Consider the following 17192-nt stretch of genomic DNA (forward strand, 5'->3'; position numbering starts at 1 on the left):
AAATTATACAGAAGCTTCATTTTTCATCTTAGAGGTGTAACAACGGACTGAGTGTTTAGAATTTAAGTAAAAGTGAACATCAAATCATGCAAATCAGGGCTTCATTCTGATTGAAGAGGAAATTACGCAATATGCTTCTTTGCTAAGATAAGACTTTCATACTATGTTACAACTTAATGTTATTTGGGTAGAGAAGATGATCGATTGATACAAGTAACGCGAACACACATGCACACACACGCAGACACACACATACATAAACATACACACACACACACGTGCATGCACACACGCGCGCACACACATTTCTCTTTACGAAAGGCGGCTCTCTCAGTCAATAGTCAAAAGACTTAGAGACTAGATAGAGGTTCAATAGGGAATGCTAATTGTTGTAGATTCCGATAATCTCTAAACAGTCCTGATTGGATAATACTGGCACACAAATTACACGCGAGGCACTATTGTAATTACTGTAGCCGGCTAGCCGTCCCATTTATCTATATATAATATAGACTAAACCGGTTTGTTGAGGCCAAAGGTTAAACTTACCTGTCATGTTGTCTCGTGATCAGCAGTCCACGGTCTCTAAACCTGTAGGCGTGTTTATATGCTCCCTGATCTGTACACGTGTTTGTTTGTCCCCTGGTTTGTGGACTTCTTTGTTTGTCGCCTGGCCTGTAGAAGTGTTTGCTTGTCTCCCGCCTTGTAGGCGTGTTGTTTGTCTCCCGACCTGTAGCCGTTTGTTTGTCTCCCAACCTGTAGACCTGTCTGTTTTCCTCCTGACCTGTAGTGTTTGCTTGTCTCCCGACCTGTAAGCGTGTTTGTTTTTATCCCGACCTGTAGCCGTTTGTTCGTCTCCCAACGCGTTTGTTTCCCTCCCGGCCTGTGGGCGTGTTTGTTTGTCTCCTGTCCTGTAGGCGTAGTTGTAGACACATGGACGTGTTTCTAGACCTCTGGACGTGTTTCTAGACTGTGGACGTGTTTGTAGACTTTTGAACGTGGTTACAGACCTGTGAACGTGGTTGCAGACCGCTGGACGTGTTTGTTGACCGCTGTACGTGTTTGTAGACCTGCGGACGTGTTTGTAGACCGCTGGACGTGTTTGTAGACCGCTGGACGTGTTTGTTGACCACTGGACGTGTTTGTAGACCTGCGGACGTGTTTGTAGACCGCTGGACGTGTTTGTAGACCGCTGGACGTGTTTGTTGACCACTGGACGTGTTTGTAGACCTGCGGACGTGTTTGTAGACCGCTGGACGTGTTTGTTGACCGCTGGACGTGTTTGTAGACCGCTGGACGTGTGTGTTGACCGCTGGACGTGTTTGTAGACCTGCGGACGCCCGAAAATAGTTTCATCAGGTTGGTAGAACATAGGGTATTTGAAGTTTCTTTTACACAACCAGGTAATCTCACCTGCTGACGTTTCGGTGTCTGTCAGACACCTTCTTCAGAGCTTCTGACTGGAGTACTGCTTCTCACTGCTATAAGTAGCCGATGTAACGTTAGGTGGTGCTTTTGCGGTGAGAACACTGTCCCAAACGTGGCTGAGCTTGTATCCCCCTCGTCTCGGCTCATCACTGTTGTTGATTTCCTGATCCAGACCGCCTCCTTAACGTCCTTAACCCAGCGGATGCGTCTGTTGCCCTCTCTGTCGATTACTTTGGCCCCCTCCCAGTCAATGACGCAGTTGTTTCTAGCAATATGGTCCGTGACTGCAATTTTCTTCTCTTCTTTTTGTGCCTGTCTTTTCTGGGATCTGGTGTACTTGACAGCATCAATGTTGTTAGCTTCCTTTTGGTGTTCCTTGAGCCTAGTTCCAAGGGTCCTGCCTGTTTCCCCAATGTTTACTTCCTCGCAGCTTGCGCATGGGATCTTGTATACACAGCCTGCTTTGGCTAGGTCATCAAGCTTGTCCTTGGGATGCACCAGCAGGCTCGTCAGAGTTGTTTTTGGCTTGACTGCAGTGGCTACATTATGTTTTCTGAACATCCCTTCCAGTGGCTCTGTGACTCCTTTAATGTAAGGGATGGTCACCATAACTTTTTCCTTTTGCTTCTTCAAGTTCTTAGTCTTTTCTTTCTATTTGCGTCTCCTCCTCTGTTGCTCCACTTTCTGGAAAGTCCATTCCGGGTAGCCGCAACGTATGAGAGCCATTTTTATGTGCTGTGTCTCTAGTTCTTCGTCCTGGTTCTCTGTGACTACTGCGTTACAACGGTCCATTAAGGTGCGGATAACTCCCAGCTTTTGGTGTAGTTGGTGGTGGGACTGGAAGTTTGGATACTGATCTGTATGTGTGCTCTTCCTGTACACCAGAAACTTGACCGTGCCGTCCCCCTTGCGTCCTAGAAGGGTGTCGAGGAAAGGCATTGTTCCTTTCTCTTCCTCTTCATAGATAAACTGTATGTTACCAGTCGGGTCAATGTTGTTCAGGTGGTCTGTGAGCTCCTGCTGAGCCCCCCTCTTTACAACCTCCATGACATCGTCGACGTACCTTTTCCACAGTTTTGGTCTGCATGTGACTGGTACTGTGGCCATGGCATGTTGTTCCAGCCACTCCATAAACATGTTGGCCAGCACCGGGGACACAGGGCTACCCATGGCTGTGCCAAACGTCTGCTGGTAGATGTTACCTCTGAAGCTGAAGCACGTTGTTGTAACAATGAAAGACAACAGCTCTAAACTGTCATCTACCTTCAGGTTGGTCCGGTTCTTTCAATCTTTGTCTTCCTGAAGCCTTCTTCTAATGACGTCACGTGTTTCTGGTATCGGAGTGATAGTGAAGAGAGACACCACATCATGTGACAGGAACAGAATGGTTGACATTTCTTCTGCAAGATGTTTCGAGTTTTTGATGTGGCGTAAGGACTTCCCAACCAGTGGTGCTAACAGGTCTGCTAGGGCTCTGGGCGTGTTATATCCTATGGACCCTGTATAGTCGACTATGGGGCACATGGGATTTCCTGGTTTATGTATTTTTGGCGTACAGTACATTTTCTGCAGTAGGATACAAATATTTGTTCTTCGGTGATCTTACTTTTGTCCCTAAGTCGTTGCAAAATTGCTACTAGCTTCCTCTTGTACTTTTGTGTGTCATAGACTGGGGGGGGGGGGCAAGGTAATAGACAGAGAGGACAACAGATGCATCCGCTGGGTTAAGGAGGCGGTCTGGATCAGGAAATCGGGGGGATACGTAGCTTAGCCACGTTTGGGACAGTGTTCTCGCCACAAAATCTCCACCTACATCGGCTATGAGCCTGCGGCTACTTATAGCGGCGGGAAGCAGTACTCCAGTCAGAAGCTCTGAAGAAGCAGGTGAGATTACCGTTACCTGGTTGTGTAAAAGAAACTTAAATACGCTTTGACCTGTGGACGTGTTTTTTTTTTTAATTCGACCTCATTCTACAAGAAGCCGAAGCTGCCGAGGTAGGTTTTCTTGTGAAACTACATTGTGGTGAAAATTATAATCTTAATCTTAAGCGAATTTGCCATGGAAATTACATGTATTATCGAACCATCCTCTGTTTATAAACATTTGAGTGCTGTCTTTAGAATCTTTATTGACACAAGAAGTACAGGACCTTCGTAAGGTCTTCTACAAAAATTAATATACATGCAAACAAAGTAGTGGATACAAAGGGATTAACCTACGTACAAGTATATGTCGAGTTTAACCTATCACTTACACAACTAGTTCTAATGTCTAAACATTCTCTGATAAATCTACCTATTTGTACACAGTAAGTGTTGTCTCCTTCTAGGATTTATTTGAATTCATCTTTAGGAGGGAATGTATCAAATTCTGTTGAGCAAGCAGAAAGAAGGTTGAACAGCTTTGAGTGTTTATCATCATGTCGTGAACAATCCATGATAAAGTGACATTCATCTTCCTTCTCTTTTCGACATTATCAGCTCGTATTGAGACCTGTTGGTCGTCCTTAGGCCACTTCAGTTCTGACTGTTTCTGAGTTTTACCGTCCAGACATACGGTAACTTTGTAGGGATGGCAGCATCCATTAGTTTGTAATCACCTCCAGGAGTATTGTTTGAGTATTGTTTGAGTCCAATTGTCAGTAAGTTTGTGTTTTCGGACTTATATCCCGAGAACCTCCGCATTGGATTAATGCTAGTTACAGCCTTATTTCCATAATCATTGAGACAAGAGAAAACCAGAGGTTTATATTGACAATTTATTGCAAATTCTTGCTAATTACGGGCAAGAACTTGCAATAAACTTTCAATATAGTCTGCTATACTGGTGAGCATGAGATACATGTACCTGAATAAACAAACACTGAAATAATTATTCTGCTCATTAATATTTCTTTCACCATTGGAGACCACAGGTCACTTTGCCGAATAGTTCAGGTACAGGGCCGGATCTGTATCGGTGCATTGTGATACGAGGGTGATACAAAAGCAAACGCCTTTTTTTATCATAGCAGGTTCATTGTTGTTCGACTGAGTTGACGTCAAGTTGACCACACCCTTGGAAGCTTGTCGGAGGCAAAACTAAGTCAGACATGACCCATTTGAAATTGCTTCAAGATGCTTAGATTACAGCTGTATGATGATACATGTCTCTACAACTTACATGCCAAATTTGAATTCTGAACTCCTTACAGTAAATAATATTCCTCTTTTAAGCCCCTGTCACACTTGTGTGTATAAGCCATTCCGTGTGAGTTCCGTGTTGAATTTTGACAATACGCAGTTGTACGCTCAAAAAATCATTTTTTTAGTTATGCGCGTCGCACATATAGCGTGTGAATAACGAATTCAACGCATCCAATGCGTTTGAGACACGTATGACTTGCATATGAAGTGCGCAATAGTGTTATCCTTGCAGCGAATAGCTGCGTTTCAGGTGCGTATGCTGAGCGTATTCCGGACGCACACAACGTCTACCGACCACATGCCTGACGCACTTCCGACTAATGCCAATCAAATTATGAGCGTATTTGGTTGCATTGATATTAGTATTTACTTAAACTGTTATGGGAAAACGCCTCCATAACTGAAGACAAGTAGGACCTTTTGTATATACGTAACAGGCCGGGACCCCAATTTTACTTGTGGAAAACGCCGTGACACTTAGAGCCATTATTTAGCCTGTGAATTTGGTTGCGTTGATATCAGTAGTTACGAAAACTGTTGTTATAAGACGCCTCCACAATTAACGAACGGTAGAACGTTTATGTGTATGTAAAATGGGCACATTTGTGTGGGCCATTTCAATGATTATCTAAATCAAAAGTTATGTATACTTTGCTGACTGTGTTTGTTTCCTCTCTACCCTTAACTAAATTGAATACCCGACCCGACCAATGAAATACCAAATCTAGAATGTACCCCGGATGTTCGTCGAGTACGCTATATGCACGCTACCCGCACGTTATCTGTGCGTTGTTCATACGCTACTGATACGTACAATGCGCTGCCCGATCGCAGGACGAACGACACTCATTGGTGACGTATATTCTTATTCGCCATACGTTCGATCATCGTGCGTTGTATCTGCGCTGCAAGAACGCGATGTGGTCTTTGCGCAGAGATCGTGCGGCAAGAGAAGCGTATTGCCGCGTTTGGAGCGCAAACACAAAGCGCGCTCGTACCTTACTCGACCGATGTCGGACGTTTGAACTGCGTTCTTATGACGTCTGAGCTGCGAATCAGCGTTCGCACGAAAGTTTTCGGTAGTTTCAAAAATATCAGGCGTACTGGGCAGTGCCTTGCGTGTGCCTGCGTACCTAAAACTTTCACAAAACGATTGAGAAACGCATTAGGTGCGTATTGTGCGCACGGCGGCGTATGACAAAAATGTTAACACGCAACTCACACGGCCATGATATACACACAAGTGTGACAGGGCCTTTACAGCTGTTAGGATAGTGTAAGGTGTGATATCAGAGCCAGTCGAATTCACAGCCAAATACGTAATGTGTTGATTAAAGTCTTTTGTAGACTATTTTCCATCAATTAAGACAAACGAAACTTGACACAGATATTATGTGTTTAACTATTAAGAAGTTTCATGACTTTATGCTAAAGTAGTCTACATAAACGATTTATCAACATAGCGCATAGTCAGTACCCAGATGCCCTCTCTGAATTCAACTCATACCTCACTCCACACTAAGAACGAAAAAAGGAAACTGACTGGAGTTCAGAGATGAAAATATTGTATTGTATTGTATTGTATGCCATTCTAATACATGTGCAGTTTTAGTCTCCTACAATAATTGTGAGTGGGTCATACTTAACTTCTAATTGAACTTCCCTTTTACTGCTGTTTGCCTCCGACAAACATCCAAGGGTGTGGTCAACTTGAAGTCAACTCAGTCGCTGGTAAAAATGTCAAAAACAGATTGAGATACATCAGTCTCAAGAAGAGATGTTCCTTTACATTTGTGCCAAATTTCAACTCAGTTCATACAAAAATGAACCTGCTATGATAGGAAAGGCGTTTGTTTTCGTACCACCCCAGTATTTTCAGGAACGCATCCCTGCACCAGATCTCGAGGCACATATGCACATATACCTCCCTGCCATCTTGTGTGTGCTTCAGTGTGATTCAGTGTCTAATAATGTCGCACAACTCAGCCCACTGTTATAGCAGCACACAAACCTTCGCTGATCTCCAAGAAGTAACCTTGTGTTTGGAAGAGGCCATATTTTTCGTCTTTTTCGAGTTGTTCCTGAAGCCCCTCCGCACATCTCACCGCTGTGCCATCCCGAGGCTCGCCTGTACCCATTGTGTTTATTTCAATAACTGTTTAGGGGTCTCACTAAATACCGAAAACAACCGAAAACAACCGAAAACAACCGAAAACAACCGAAAACAACCGAAAACAACCGAAAACAACCGAAAACAACCGAAAACAACAAAATCACTAAATACCGAAAACAACCGAAAACAACCGAAAACAACCGAAAACAACAAAATCACTAAATACCGAAAACAACCGAGAAAAAAACGAAAAAAAACGAAAACAACTGAAAGCAACCGAAAACAACTGAAAGCAACCAAAAACAACCGAAAACATCCGAACAGAGCCAAAAACAACCCGAAAACCTACAACAAGTGGTTATGGGTGTTGATATTTCTTGTTACATTTGCCAATAAGGTTTTATCCTTTAATCTGCATGGCAGTAACCCTAAACGTCTATATATAATAAATGGAGGTATAAGGTCTGCGAACCCTTATTGGTCTAGTCTATCGTTGGTGACGTAAGTCACGCAACGCTGTGGTTTTCTTCGAGCAGACAGAAAATAAGATGGGTATTTTATAGTCGTTTGATATGCAAAGATGTAAATGTTTTACAATATGCAATGGAGTCAACTATCATCTACGGTGGACAATTATGTGGAAGCATTACTTTGCCTTATTACTTGTACTGTAATGCTGTAAGGAACACTTGATATTCATTGTACTGTACCTTTATTACAAAGGTTATGAACAGAACAAACTACGAGAACCAGTTAGCTTCGAGCTTTGGTTCCCACTTTGAAAACAATGGAATATTGAAGTGCACCAGCATCTTGTATTTTAAGTCAGTGACAATCTTTCGACAGATAATAACAGCATCATCTTCTCCCTAAGATAGGACATCATGATGTGATGAGACATTGATATTGGTGACTATTTTGGGTTGTTTTCGAGTTGTTTACGGTTGATTTCGGTTGTATTCAAGTTGTTTTCGGTTGCTTTCCAGTTGTTTTCGGTTATTTTCAGTTGTTTTTTTGGTTGTTTTCAAGTTTTGGGTTGTTTTCGTATATTAGTGATTTGGTTGTTTTCGGTTGTTTTCGGTTGTTTTCGAGTTGTTTTCGGTTGTTTTCGGTTGTTTTCGGTTGTTTTCGGTTGTTTTCGGTTGTTTTCGGTTGTTTTCGGTATTTAGTGAGACCGCTGTTGGGGCCCCCATTCCACTGGGACGGCGCTCAAGCCGCGCTCTCAGGGCGACCTCAATTTGGCCAGATCGCCGTGAGAGCGCCGAGAGCGCGGCGAGAGCGCCGTCCAAGTGGAATGGGGGTATTATGAATCTACTAGATCTAGTTAACCTGTTGATATTTGAATACAAAGCACAAGACTGAGGACTTGACATAAGTGTTTATTTACATTACCATAAGGGTTCTGCTGACTGAATCTCTTTCTTGCCCATATTCAGATGTTTCCCACAAGACTACTTAGGTCACTGCGCTGTTGCCTTGTACTGGCGGTCATTACTGCGACAGGTTACGTCATTGTGGCTCACCTGAGTAGACCGCACATACAGCAGCGAACCCAGGTATGCGTACATAGAAACTCACGAGGAGAGATAACCGTAGAGATAAACAAACGTACAACAAACAAAATAGAACAGAACACGCAACTTCGCACAAACTTCACACAACACATAACATTGCATTATAAAACTTCCGTTTATTGTTTTAACTATATGTGTAGCGTTGATAGTAATAGAATACATTTTGCTGTCGTTAGGATGAAAGGGATTCAGTATCATTGACCAAACATCCGGATAGCGTGTAACACGAAAAGTGATGCCCACTGCGCATGCTGACCACAGGGCCGTGTGCAGCACATCTTGGTCCATGGGAATGTTTGTAATCTCACTGGACAGCGCCAAAATGCTCATTCACAGAAAAAACACCAAAAATTTGAAATTGGCAAAATGGCGCAAAACGGTGAACGTCCTTTTATCATTGTATATCTATTTTCGATTTAATAAGTTTAAATCATTTATCGTTACATTGTTTTTTGCAAGGAGGTTCAGTGGCAATACTAAAAGTTATCTTATCAAAACAGAGAATGTGACATTCCGGCCATTTTGTTTGGCTCATTTGGACTTCATATGCAGAATGGAAAATTGGCACAAATTCGCAAATCTGGCGCAATTTCCTAGCGCAATTTGGCGCAGTTTTGTGAGATACCCGCTTTGGGGTTTCTCCAAAACTTTTGACATGGACTTCTCAGCAGACTGGGTTTTGATGTTGCCGTTAATCAACAGCACAAGGTGTCGGAAGAACAAACCATAGCTGAGAACAACGTTCTCACCTCAGACACGCTGTACTGGCCCAAACCGCCGACAGCACTGGTCATCGGTAACAAGTTATGGACAGGACTCCCCATTACTGAGGCTAAGGAGACAACCTACTCTCTCGACAACCCGAAAACATCCTACCATGTAGGTAAGGAAGCATCAACAGCGAGTTCACAAGTGGTCTTCAAGGACGTTTGTTTTGCTCTGAAGGCAAAACACATCCGCCAAAGGCTATTTAGGGCCCTATCACACCTGTGCGCATATCATGTCCGTATGAGTCACGTATTAACATTTTCGCCATATGCATGCGCTCCTAATGCGTATCTCAATCCTTTAGTTTTAGGTACGCTGGGTTCCTGAAAGTTTTGGAACTTCCCAAAACATTCGTGCGACCGCTGTTACGCAGCTCAAATGCTATAAATACGAAGTGAATCCGTCCGACATCGGTCGAGTGCGGTACGAGCGCGCTATGCGTTCGCGCTTCATGAGCAGTAGTACACTTCTCTTGCGGCACGAGCTCTGACCAGCGTACTTGCAGCGCAGATGCAACGCACGATGAACGAACGTACAGCGGATAAGAATTAGAATTAGTCACGAATATGTCACGAATTAAAGCCGTTTGTCTTGCGATCGGACAGCGCATTGTACGTATCAGTAACGTATGACAAACGCACAGATAGCGTACGGATAGCGTACACATAGCGTACTCGACGAACATCCAGGGTGCATTCCAGATTCGGCATCTAATTAGTCGGGTCGGGTATTTATTGGAGTTAAGGGTAGAGAGGAAACAAACACAAACTTAATAGTGTATACGTACATGCGTTTAATGTAAATGATAATTGAAATGCCCCACACAACTGCAGTGTCCTGTTACACGCACATAAAAGCCCTACTTGTCACTTGTGGAGGTGTCTTCCAATAACAGTTTACGTAATCACTGATATCAATGCAACTGACTAAGTACACAGGGTAACTAATGGCTCTAAATAATTGTCATAGAGTGTTCCAAAAGTAAAACTACACTCTAGTGCCCCCGTTACACATGTACAAAAAGTACTACTTGTCGTCATTTGTGAAGACGTCTTCCCAGGACAGTTAAGTAACTACTAATAACAATGCGACAAGATACGCTTGTAATTCGACTAGCATTTAGTCGGAAGTGCGTCAGGCATGCGGTCGGCAGACGTTGTGGGCGTCCGGAATACGCTCAGCATACGCACCTCATTCGCAGCTATTCACTGCAAGGATAATAGTATTGCGCACTTCATATGCAAATCATACGTGTCTCATACACAACGAATGCGCTGAATTCGTTATTCACACGCTATATGTGCGTCGCGCATAACTCAAGAAAGTTGATATTTTATGCGGAACTCATACGGAATTGCTTATACGCACAAGTGCGATAGGGGCTTAAGGGCCCTGTCACACTTGTGCGTATATTCAGGTGCGCATGAGTTCCGCAGTAACATTTCTTTTTGGTTTAAGTAAATTTTGCGTGGCGGAAGTTGTTTTCTACTTTGACCCACCTTTGAGCAGTCTATTTATCAAACCAAAGAAATTAATTCTTCGGCTGCAAACTTAACCTAAACCAAAATGATGTTAATACGCAACTCATGCGGGCTTGTATATACGCACAAGTGTGACAGGGGCTTTACATTAGAGCGTGAAACAGACTGAGGAAACTGAGTTCCAACTTGCATAATTGATAACGTTACCAATTAGTATTCCTCACTTTGTAAGTTACATATGTCACATGTATGAAATATATATTGTTAGGCTATTGTGAATCATGTATAAAGCAATCACTATGTAAATAACCATTTAGCCAAAAACAATGTAAATGAATTCATTTAGAATATGTCCGTGGTTTCAAAGTCACCTTTAAACACATTATTGCTGCAGCAACAATGCAAGTCACAAATCTGTCTTGCTCTGAAACACATGTTTGTTTCATTTCGTATCATGAACACTTCTGTTAAACTGCTTAGGTGATTTTGTGAATGTCACCATCGTTGCTCGAGACAAAGACGGACAGCCCAAAATCCATGGAGGAGACTACTTCCAGGTCAGAGTTCAGAGTCCTGATGGCGACAGTGCGGCTGCAGGACAAGTCATCGATCATGACGTAAGATGTGTTCGACTAAAACTTCATCCAAACCAACTAGAACACTAGAAAGGCCGTCATTTGCCCCTGAGCAAATACAGCATGTTTAGCCATACTAATCCCCATGCAAGAAGTGGGCTGTCCCAAAATAATGCCTGGGCAAATCGAAATATTAACTGCATGTAGAAAGGCAACATTTGCGAGAGCATCATACTTCACCAATCTCCCTCCCGATGCATAAATTGACTGTTCCAAAATCACCCGTGCAAAAAAAATTGTCTCTACAAGTTCTGCGAGACCCCAAGAGCTTCTTACTGCAAAGGCTTGCGTGTGTTCCTGCAATATGACCTCAGGTGACCTAAATAGAACATGCGTTCTTTGGCCAGTAGCAAATTGAACACGGGGATCCTCAGATAGAACATGGATTCCTTGGCCAGCAGCAAATAGAACATGGAACGGGGATACCACTTTTGGCCTGTTTTTGGTCTGAAAATGGGCCCAAAAGTCCCCAAAATGAAGCATTCTGAAGTAATGTACACCAGAATTGTGATTGAAGTCCTGTAGGGACATGATCAAGGCACCCTTGTACCGAATTTCAGGTCACTTGCTTGCAATACCAGGGCACAGGAGCCCAAAATATAAAAATTGTCTAAAAATGCCCCAAAAAACCCCCATAAAAATGATTTTAATGCCTGTTTCAACAAAATTCAAAAAGCACCTAAGGGTATTTGCCATCTTTACCTACGTGCCAAATTTCAGGCCGTTTGGCCCAAAAATGACGGAGTAGATTCCATTTGAAGATATGGCAGGAGGAGAAGAAGAAGAAGAAGAAGAAAAACGTGAACAAAAACAATATGTTGAGCCATACTAGGTATGGCTAAACATAATAAAGACAGGCCGGGTGTATGACGTAATATCTCTGTTGGAGTGGAAATGTTGTCAAAACGTCTGAAATATCTGTTAAACAATTTTCTATGTTCTAGAATGGAAAATACACCGCGCAATTCCGCCTGTTCTGGGCGGGGGAGGTCAAGTTCAACATCCGACTTGTTCACCCCAGTGAAGGATGCTACCTGCTGAACTACATGTGGGAGGTGTGTCCACTCCGACTCACCTTCACAAGCACCTTCATGGGGAACAACGGATCGTCAGAAACAACAGGCAAGACCATTCTCCTACGCAGAGCTGAACCCGCGTGAAAACACAATCGCGCGCACACACACACAGGCACGCACGCACGCACACACACACACACATACACACACACACACACACACACACACAGGCACGCACGCACGCACACACACACACACATACACACACACACACACACACACACACACACACACACACATACACACACACACACACACACACACAGGCACGCACGCACGCACACACACACACACATACACACACACACACACACACACACATACACACACACACACACACACACAGGCACGCACGCACGCACACACACACACACATGCACACACACACACACACACACACACACAGGCACGCACGCCACACACACACACACACACACATACACACACACACACACACACAGGCACGCACGCCACACACACACACACACACACACATACACACACACACACACACACACACACACACATACACACACACACAGGCACGCACGCACGCACGCACACACACACACATACACATACACACACACACACACACACACACACACATACACACACACACACACACAGGCACGCACGCCACACACACACACACACACACACACACATACACACATGCACCCTCTCTCTCAGACACACACTACTTTCTTAGAACAATTCAGGAGTGGAACTGCCTAGCTGCCAGCTTAGTGACATCAAGCTCAGTCAGCCAGTTTAGGGTGGGGTTGGCCCAGCACACGGGCCTGATCCCCACCCCCCAGTAGTTGCATATAACGTTAATAGCTAAGGCGGCCATCACAGCACCTTTTATTTCTATTTTGTTCATGTTATTGTTTCTTTTATTACCGTTAGCTTAGCTTAGCTTTAATTTTGCCCTTTTTATGGAGCACCACCACCGGCCACCTTAGGTGTGCACTCTGGGCGTGATAGCCACACCGGGTTTTGCCCAGTAATATAGATAAGATAAGACACACACACACACTCTCTCTCTCTCCCCTCGCACACACAAACACTTAAACTGTAAAACAAGTCACAACACAGAATTTGCTACTAATGTATATCATCTTTATTTTCAAGAATGCAACGTCTTCCTCGATGAAGACGTAGATCAATGTGACTACTCGGACCAAAGTTCTGGCGTGTCTTGGGCATGCGTCAAACCGAAGACGCTTCCTTGTAGCTCCCGAGTGGACCACAAGGTTGACTACGATCTCTCGCATCATCTCAACAAGTTGTGCTTCTTCTTACCGTCCGAACAGAGGCACATGATCAGCTCACTGGTGTAAGAAAGTCGATATTGCCGGTTTAACTTACGTCATATCATAGGAAATCAATGTTTGCGTGTAAGAATGTGTAGAAAAGAAAACCTCCTATGCTAAAGCTACCATAACCAAATTTCAAAGCTTTGTCAGATACAAAAAAATATATGGGATATATTTGGGATAGATATGGTGAATAGGCCACAGATCAGCTTAAATCCTTTAAAAAACGACCGTTAAATTAAAAGACTAATCATGAATAAGGCACTCTTGACTTACCAGTTTTTAGTCATAAAATTCTATTTTAGTTTTAAAAATAACGTTAACTCTGTGACTATTTTAACAATCAGGCTGGCACATAAACATTGTGTCAAAGGAATTGACGACCGTTTAACGTTCAATCTTGAATGAACCACTCTTGACCTAACGTTTCCAGTTTTAGTCCTAAAATTCAATGAAATGTTTTCAAATCAACTCTGTGGCTATTGACAGTCAGGCTGGCACGTTAACATTGTGTCACAGTGATTGTATTGACGATTGAGCGACATAGGAGTCCCAACATTTTTGTAGTGAAGATATAAAAGATGAGAAGTATGAGGTGCTATTTTACGTCAATTTATTTTAAAATGAAAGCAAGATGCTTAACTAAAATAAGTGTGGCAATTAAAAACTATTGCCATGGCGAAGGTGTCTGGGTTGATCTTACTTCACTGTCAAGAAAGTGCCATTCTATATATGCTTGGAGCTCCTTAAGTTTTTGTGTCCACAGAGGGTTTTTTTAAGGGAGGCATGGTGTTCAGCAAGTTCTTGAGAGAATAGATCAACTGGGGTGGGCTGAAACCCCTTTTCAAAGCTAGAATACTAGATTCGGTGTCACGAGAACCCCTGACACGCTCCCACTAGTACGAAATCGGACACCACGTAAGTAGGTCATCGACCTGCCGGGATGCCAGACCGCACTAACAATGTATATACTGACAGGCGGGCGTCCGCAGAGTTTGCGTGGACGTATTCCTTTACAGTTCTGGGAATTCTTGTAAAACGGGGGTAAAATATACTATTAAGCTCGCTCCTGAGGCTTCGCCAAAAAACATAAGAAAAGTAAACTTGGCCCTCGACCATGTGTCATTACCCTAGACAAACGTAAGATTGCCAGAAAGTGAATGTAAGATGGTCACAAAAGAGAATGACCTTGTTTCCCTCCCCTTGCGGAATTTGTTGACATCAGTGCTGAACAGCATTCAAACTGAATGATTATCTATGAAGATAGGTACGGAAAAATTACTATAGCTGAGGTCTGACCATAACAATTTCTAAATTATTGTGTCCAATTATTGTGTCGTAGAACATACGATGAGGAGAAAGGAGGGACCTTTAAGAAGACCATAAAAGGACGTCCAGGGTCCATCAACGTGAATTCCACATGTGAGCATATGAAGGTTTTTAGGATAAGTTTAGATGATTAAGTTCGAACCAAAATGCACGATTCTAGACACGTTTTGGTCTCGTCGTATCTATGTCATGTCTTCGTCGACCGTGGTTCCCAAAGCCAAAACGTGCTTAGTGCCGTCCGTTATTGTTTCAGCTTGTTTGTTTGCTTGTGTCGGCTGATCACCGCGAATCGCATTCTCTCCATTTCAAGATCTGCTCTCCACATTCAGTCTCATTCCCATCATCCTATAGATTCTTTGTCACCTTAAAAAAACACTCCAGGCGGCGGTCCTGGCTTGTTGTAGAACAGGCGTCATTAAGTCCCCCTGCGCTGATGTTGCTTCTGACCTTCTCACACAGACGTGCCCATCAAGGTATCCTTGCGCCGCCCCCCGTGTGAGTCTGGTATCCCGACACCCTCTGCGCCCACCACCGGCTTCTGGCACCAAGACGTGTGGACGTCCACTGTGTGTAAGAACAGACATTTCCCGCGCAGGGAACATTACTTCAAATGTTTAGAGGTACGTATTTCTACAACATTAGCCATCTAAATAACATACAAACATGGTAACACCGTAGACTGGTGTAAATCGTTCAGGGATCTTTGCGGGAATGAGGTCAAGATCGTCCGAACTATAGTCACAGAACTAAATTTAGTACGACAAAAGTTATACATGCGATAAACATTCAATGCAAACACAGGAATGAATCTAAAGATATCCTTGTATGACATCCAAGCATGGCACACATTCATGTCGAGACAGCATTGATCTGTATATAGTGGTGATATTCAAAAGAGACGTCGTTTGTCTCGTACGTAGTGAAAAGAACCCTTTCCCTTATTGTGACATTTCCGTTACAGAACAAGGAACTGTACTTCATGGGCGACTCCACCGGCAGGCAGTTGTACGAGTTCCTCGTCTTCAGTATCCTGAATACCACCTTCAGTGTAAGTATTGTGTGCCTCACCAAAGTGCCTAGCCTGAGAGTGCTACAGGCGCCTTTACCATTACAATAACTTACATGACAATGTTGTCGCGGAGCATTAAACGGAAAAAAGGTAGCAATCAGGAGACAGTACCTAATTAGCAAACGAAAACAAACCGTCGACAATCACATCTTCCCCCCAACATGGTTTCAGAGGGGGAAAATACGGTAGTAAAAACACTTTACTAGTACTAGTACGAATTAGAGTTCCACGACCTCATACCTTCGCCAAATCATCTTAACCTTTATTACTGAGTATTATGAGTGTTTCTCATTGATTATAAATCATATAAGGGGATCATCTTCTCCACCCAAAGAACAGAAGTTGTCCCAAGTTTGACCTTAACAAAGAAGGCTATTGTAGCATTTGTAATCAATTATGCAAATTAGGTTCTCATTAGCATAATTTATATTCAAAGATGTTCACATTCACAGAACTTCCAACTGCCACAAGTATGATATTGCTGCCGTTTACCACATTAGAATTATAGCAGTTTCTCCTCAATTATGCAAATTAGGTCTTCATTTGCATATTCTCTATCCATCAACATTCCTGTCTTTCTCAGTTACAAATGCCACATATTTGCATAATCCCATTTTGAATTTAAACGGACTTATAAACTTTCCTCATTAATTATACAAAGTAAATACTGATTTGCATAATAAGCATCTAATTTTGTAGATCACCATCCAAGCTATCTCCGTACAAAAATTCAAGAACATGGCATGTCCAGAACACGAGATTTTAAAACAGGAAGACTCGCTGCAGTACCATAAGAAGCCGCTAGTAGGCCCAAAATCATTTTCAGGACTCTTCAAGACCTACCCACATACCAAATATTAAGACATCCAGGCCTTCTCGTGTTTTGCTGCTAATCCCCACACATACATACATACAAACATACATACGTACATACATACGTCAAAGATGAGGCTGATCTGTAAGCCAAGTCGTTGGAAACTCGTGTATCATAGTCAGGCATCCAACAGGATCGAACGCAGGCCATGAAAAGTGTCCGGCCGTGCAATATAGATGTCTGCCTTCTAATGTGAAGTCCGACTGAAATCTTTCTTCCTTCAGGCGGTAGACCCCAGCATCACGAGACGTGCAGGGCCTCACTACGCAGTCCACAAAGCCAGTAACTTGACCCTCCGGTTCCGTGTCCATGGTCCTCCGCTGCGGACAGGCGGCAT

General features: G+C 43.3%; 2 protein-coding genes across 3 annotated transcripts in view; one reads left to right on the plus strand and one right to left on the minus strand.

The window, feature by feature from the left end:
• Nucleotides 1–535: 535 nt before the first annotated feature.
• Nucleotides 536–17192, plus strand: part of LOC136445654 (NXPE family member 3-like) — a 17658-nt gene continuing 1001 nt past the window's right edge. Inside the window, exons 1-10 of one of the 2 annotated variants that reach the window (XM_066443782.1) lie at nucleotides 536–1359; nucleotides 8164–8283; nucleotides 9004–9184; nucleotides 11031–11167; nucleotides 12130–12307; nucleotides 13399–13603; nucleotides 14926–15005; nucleotides 15372–15532; nucleotides 15874–15960; nucleotides 17080–17192. The exon at nucleotides 17080–17192 is cut by the window's right edge and continues 1001 nt beyond it. In XM_066443782.1, the coding sequence (XP_066299879.1) occupies nucleotides 8164–8283; nucleotides 9004–9184; nucleotides 11031–11167; nucleotides 12130–12307; nucleotides 13399–13603; nucleotides 14926–15005; nucleotides 15372–15532; nucleotides 15874–15960; nucleotides 17080–17192 (1262 nt within the window). In that variant the 5' untranslated portion in view covers nucleotides 536–1359. Of the gene's footprint in view, nucleotides 1360–3141; nucleotides 3313–8163; nucleotides 8284–9003; nucleotides 9185–11030; nucleotides 11168–12129; nucleotides 12308–13398; nucleotides 13604–14925; nucleotides 15006–15371; nucleotides 15533–15873; nucleotides 15961–17079 lie in introns of those variants that run through there. The other variant, XM_066443781.1, reaches the window with a different exon arrangement.
• On the minus strand, nucleotides 2080–2598 carry LOC136446389 (uncharacterized). Its single transcript, XM_066444739.1, has one exon. It carries the CDS (start codon nucleotides 2596–2598, stop codon nucleotides 2080–2082), a length of 519 nt encoding a protein of 172 aa, XP_066300836.1.

Source organism: Branchiostoma lanceolatum, chromosome 12, assembly GCF_035083965.1.
Source record: "Branchiostoma lanceolatum isolate klBraLanc5 chromosome 12, klBraLanc5.hap2, whole genome shotgun sequence".
In the NCBI taxonomy this organism is placed as follows: Eukaryota; Metazoa; Chordata; class Leptocardii; order Amphioxiformes; family Branchiostomatidae; genus Branchiostoma; species Branchiostoma lanceolatum.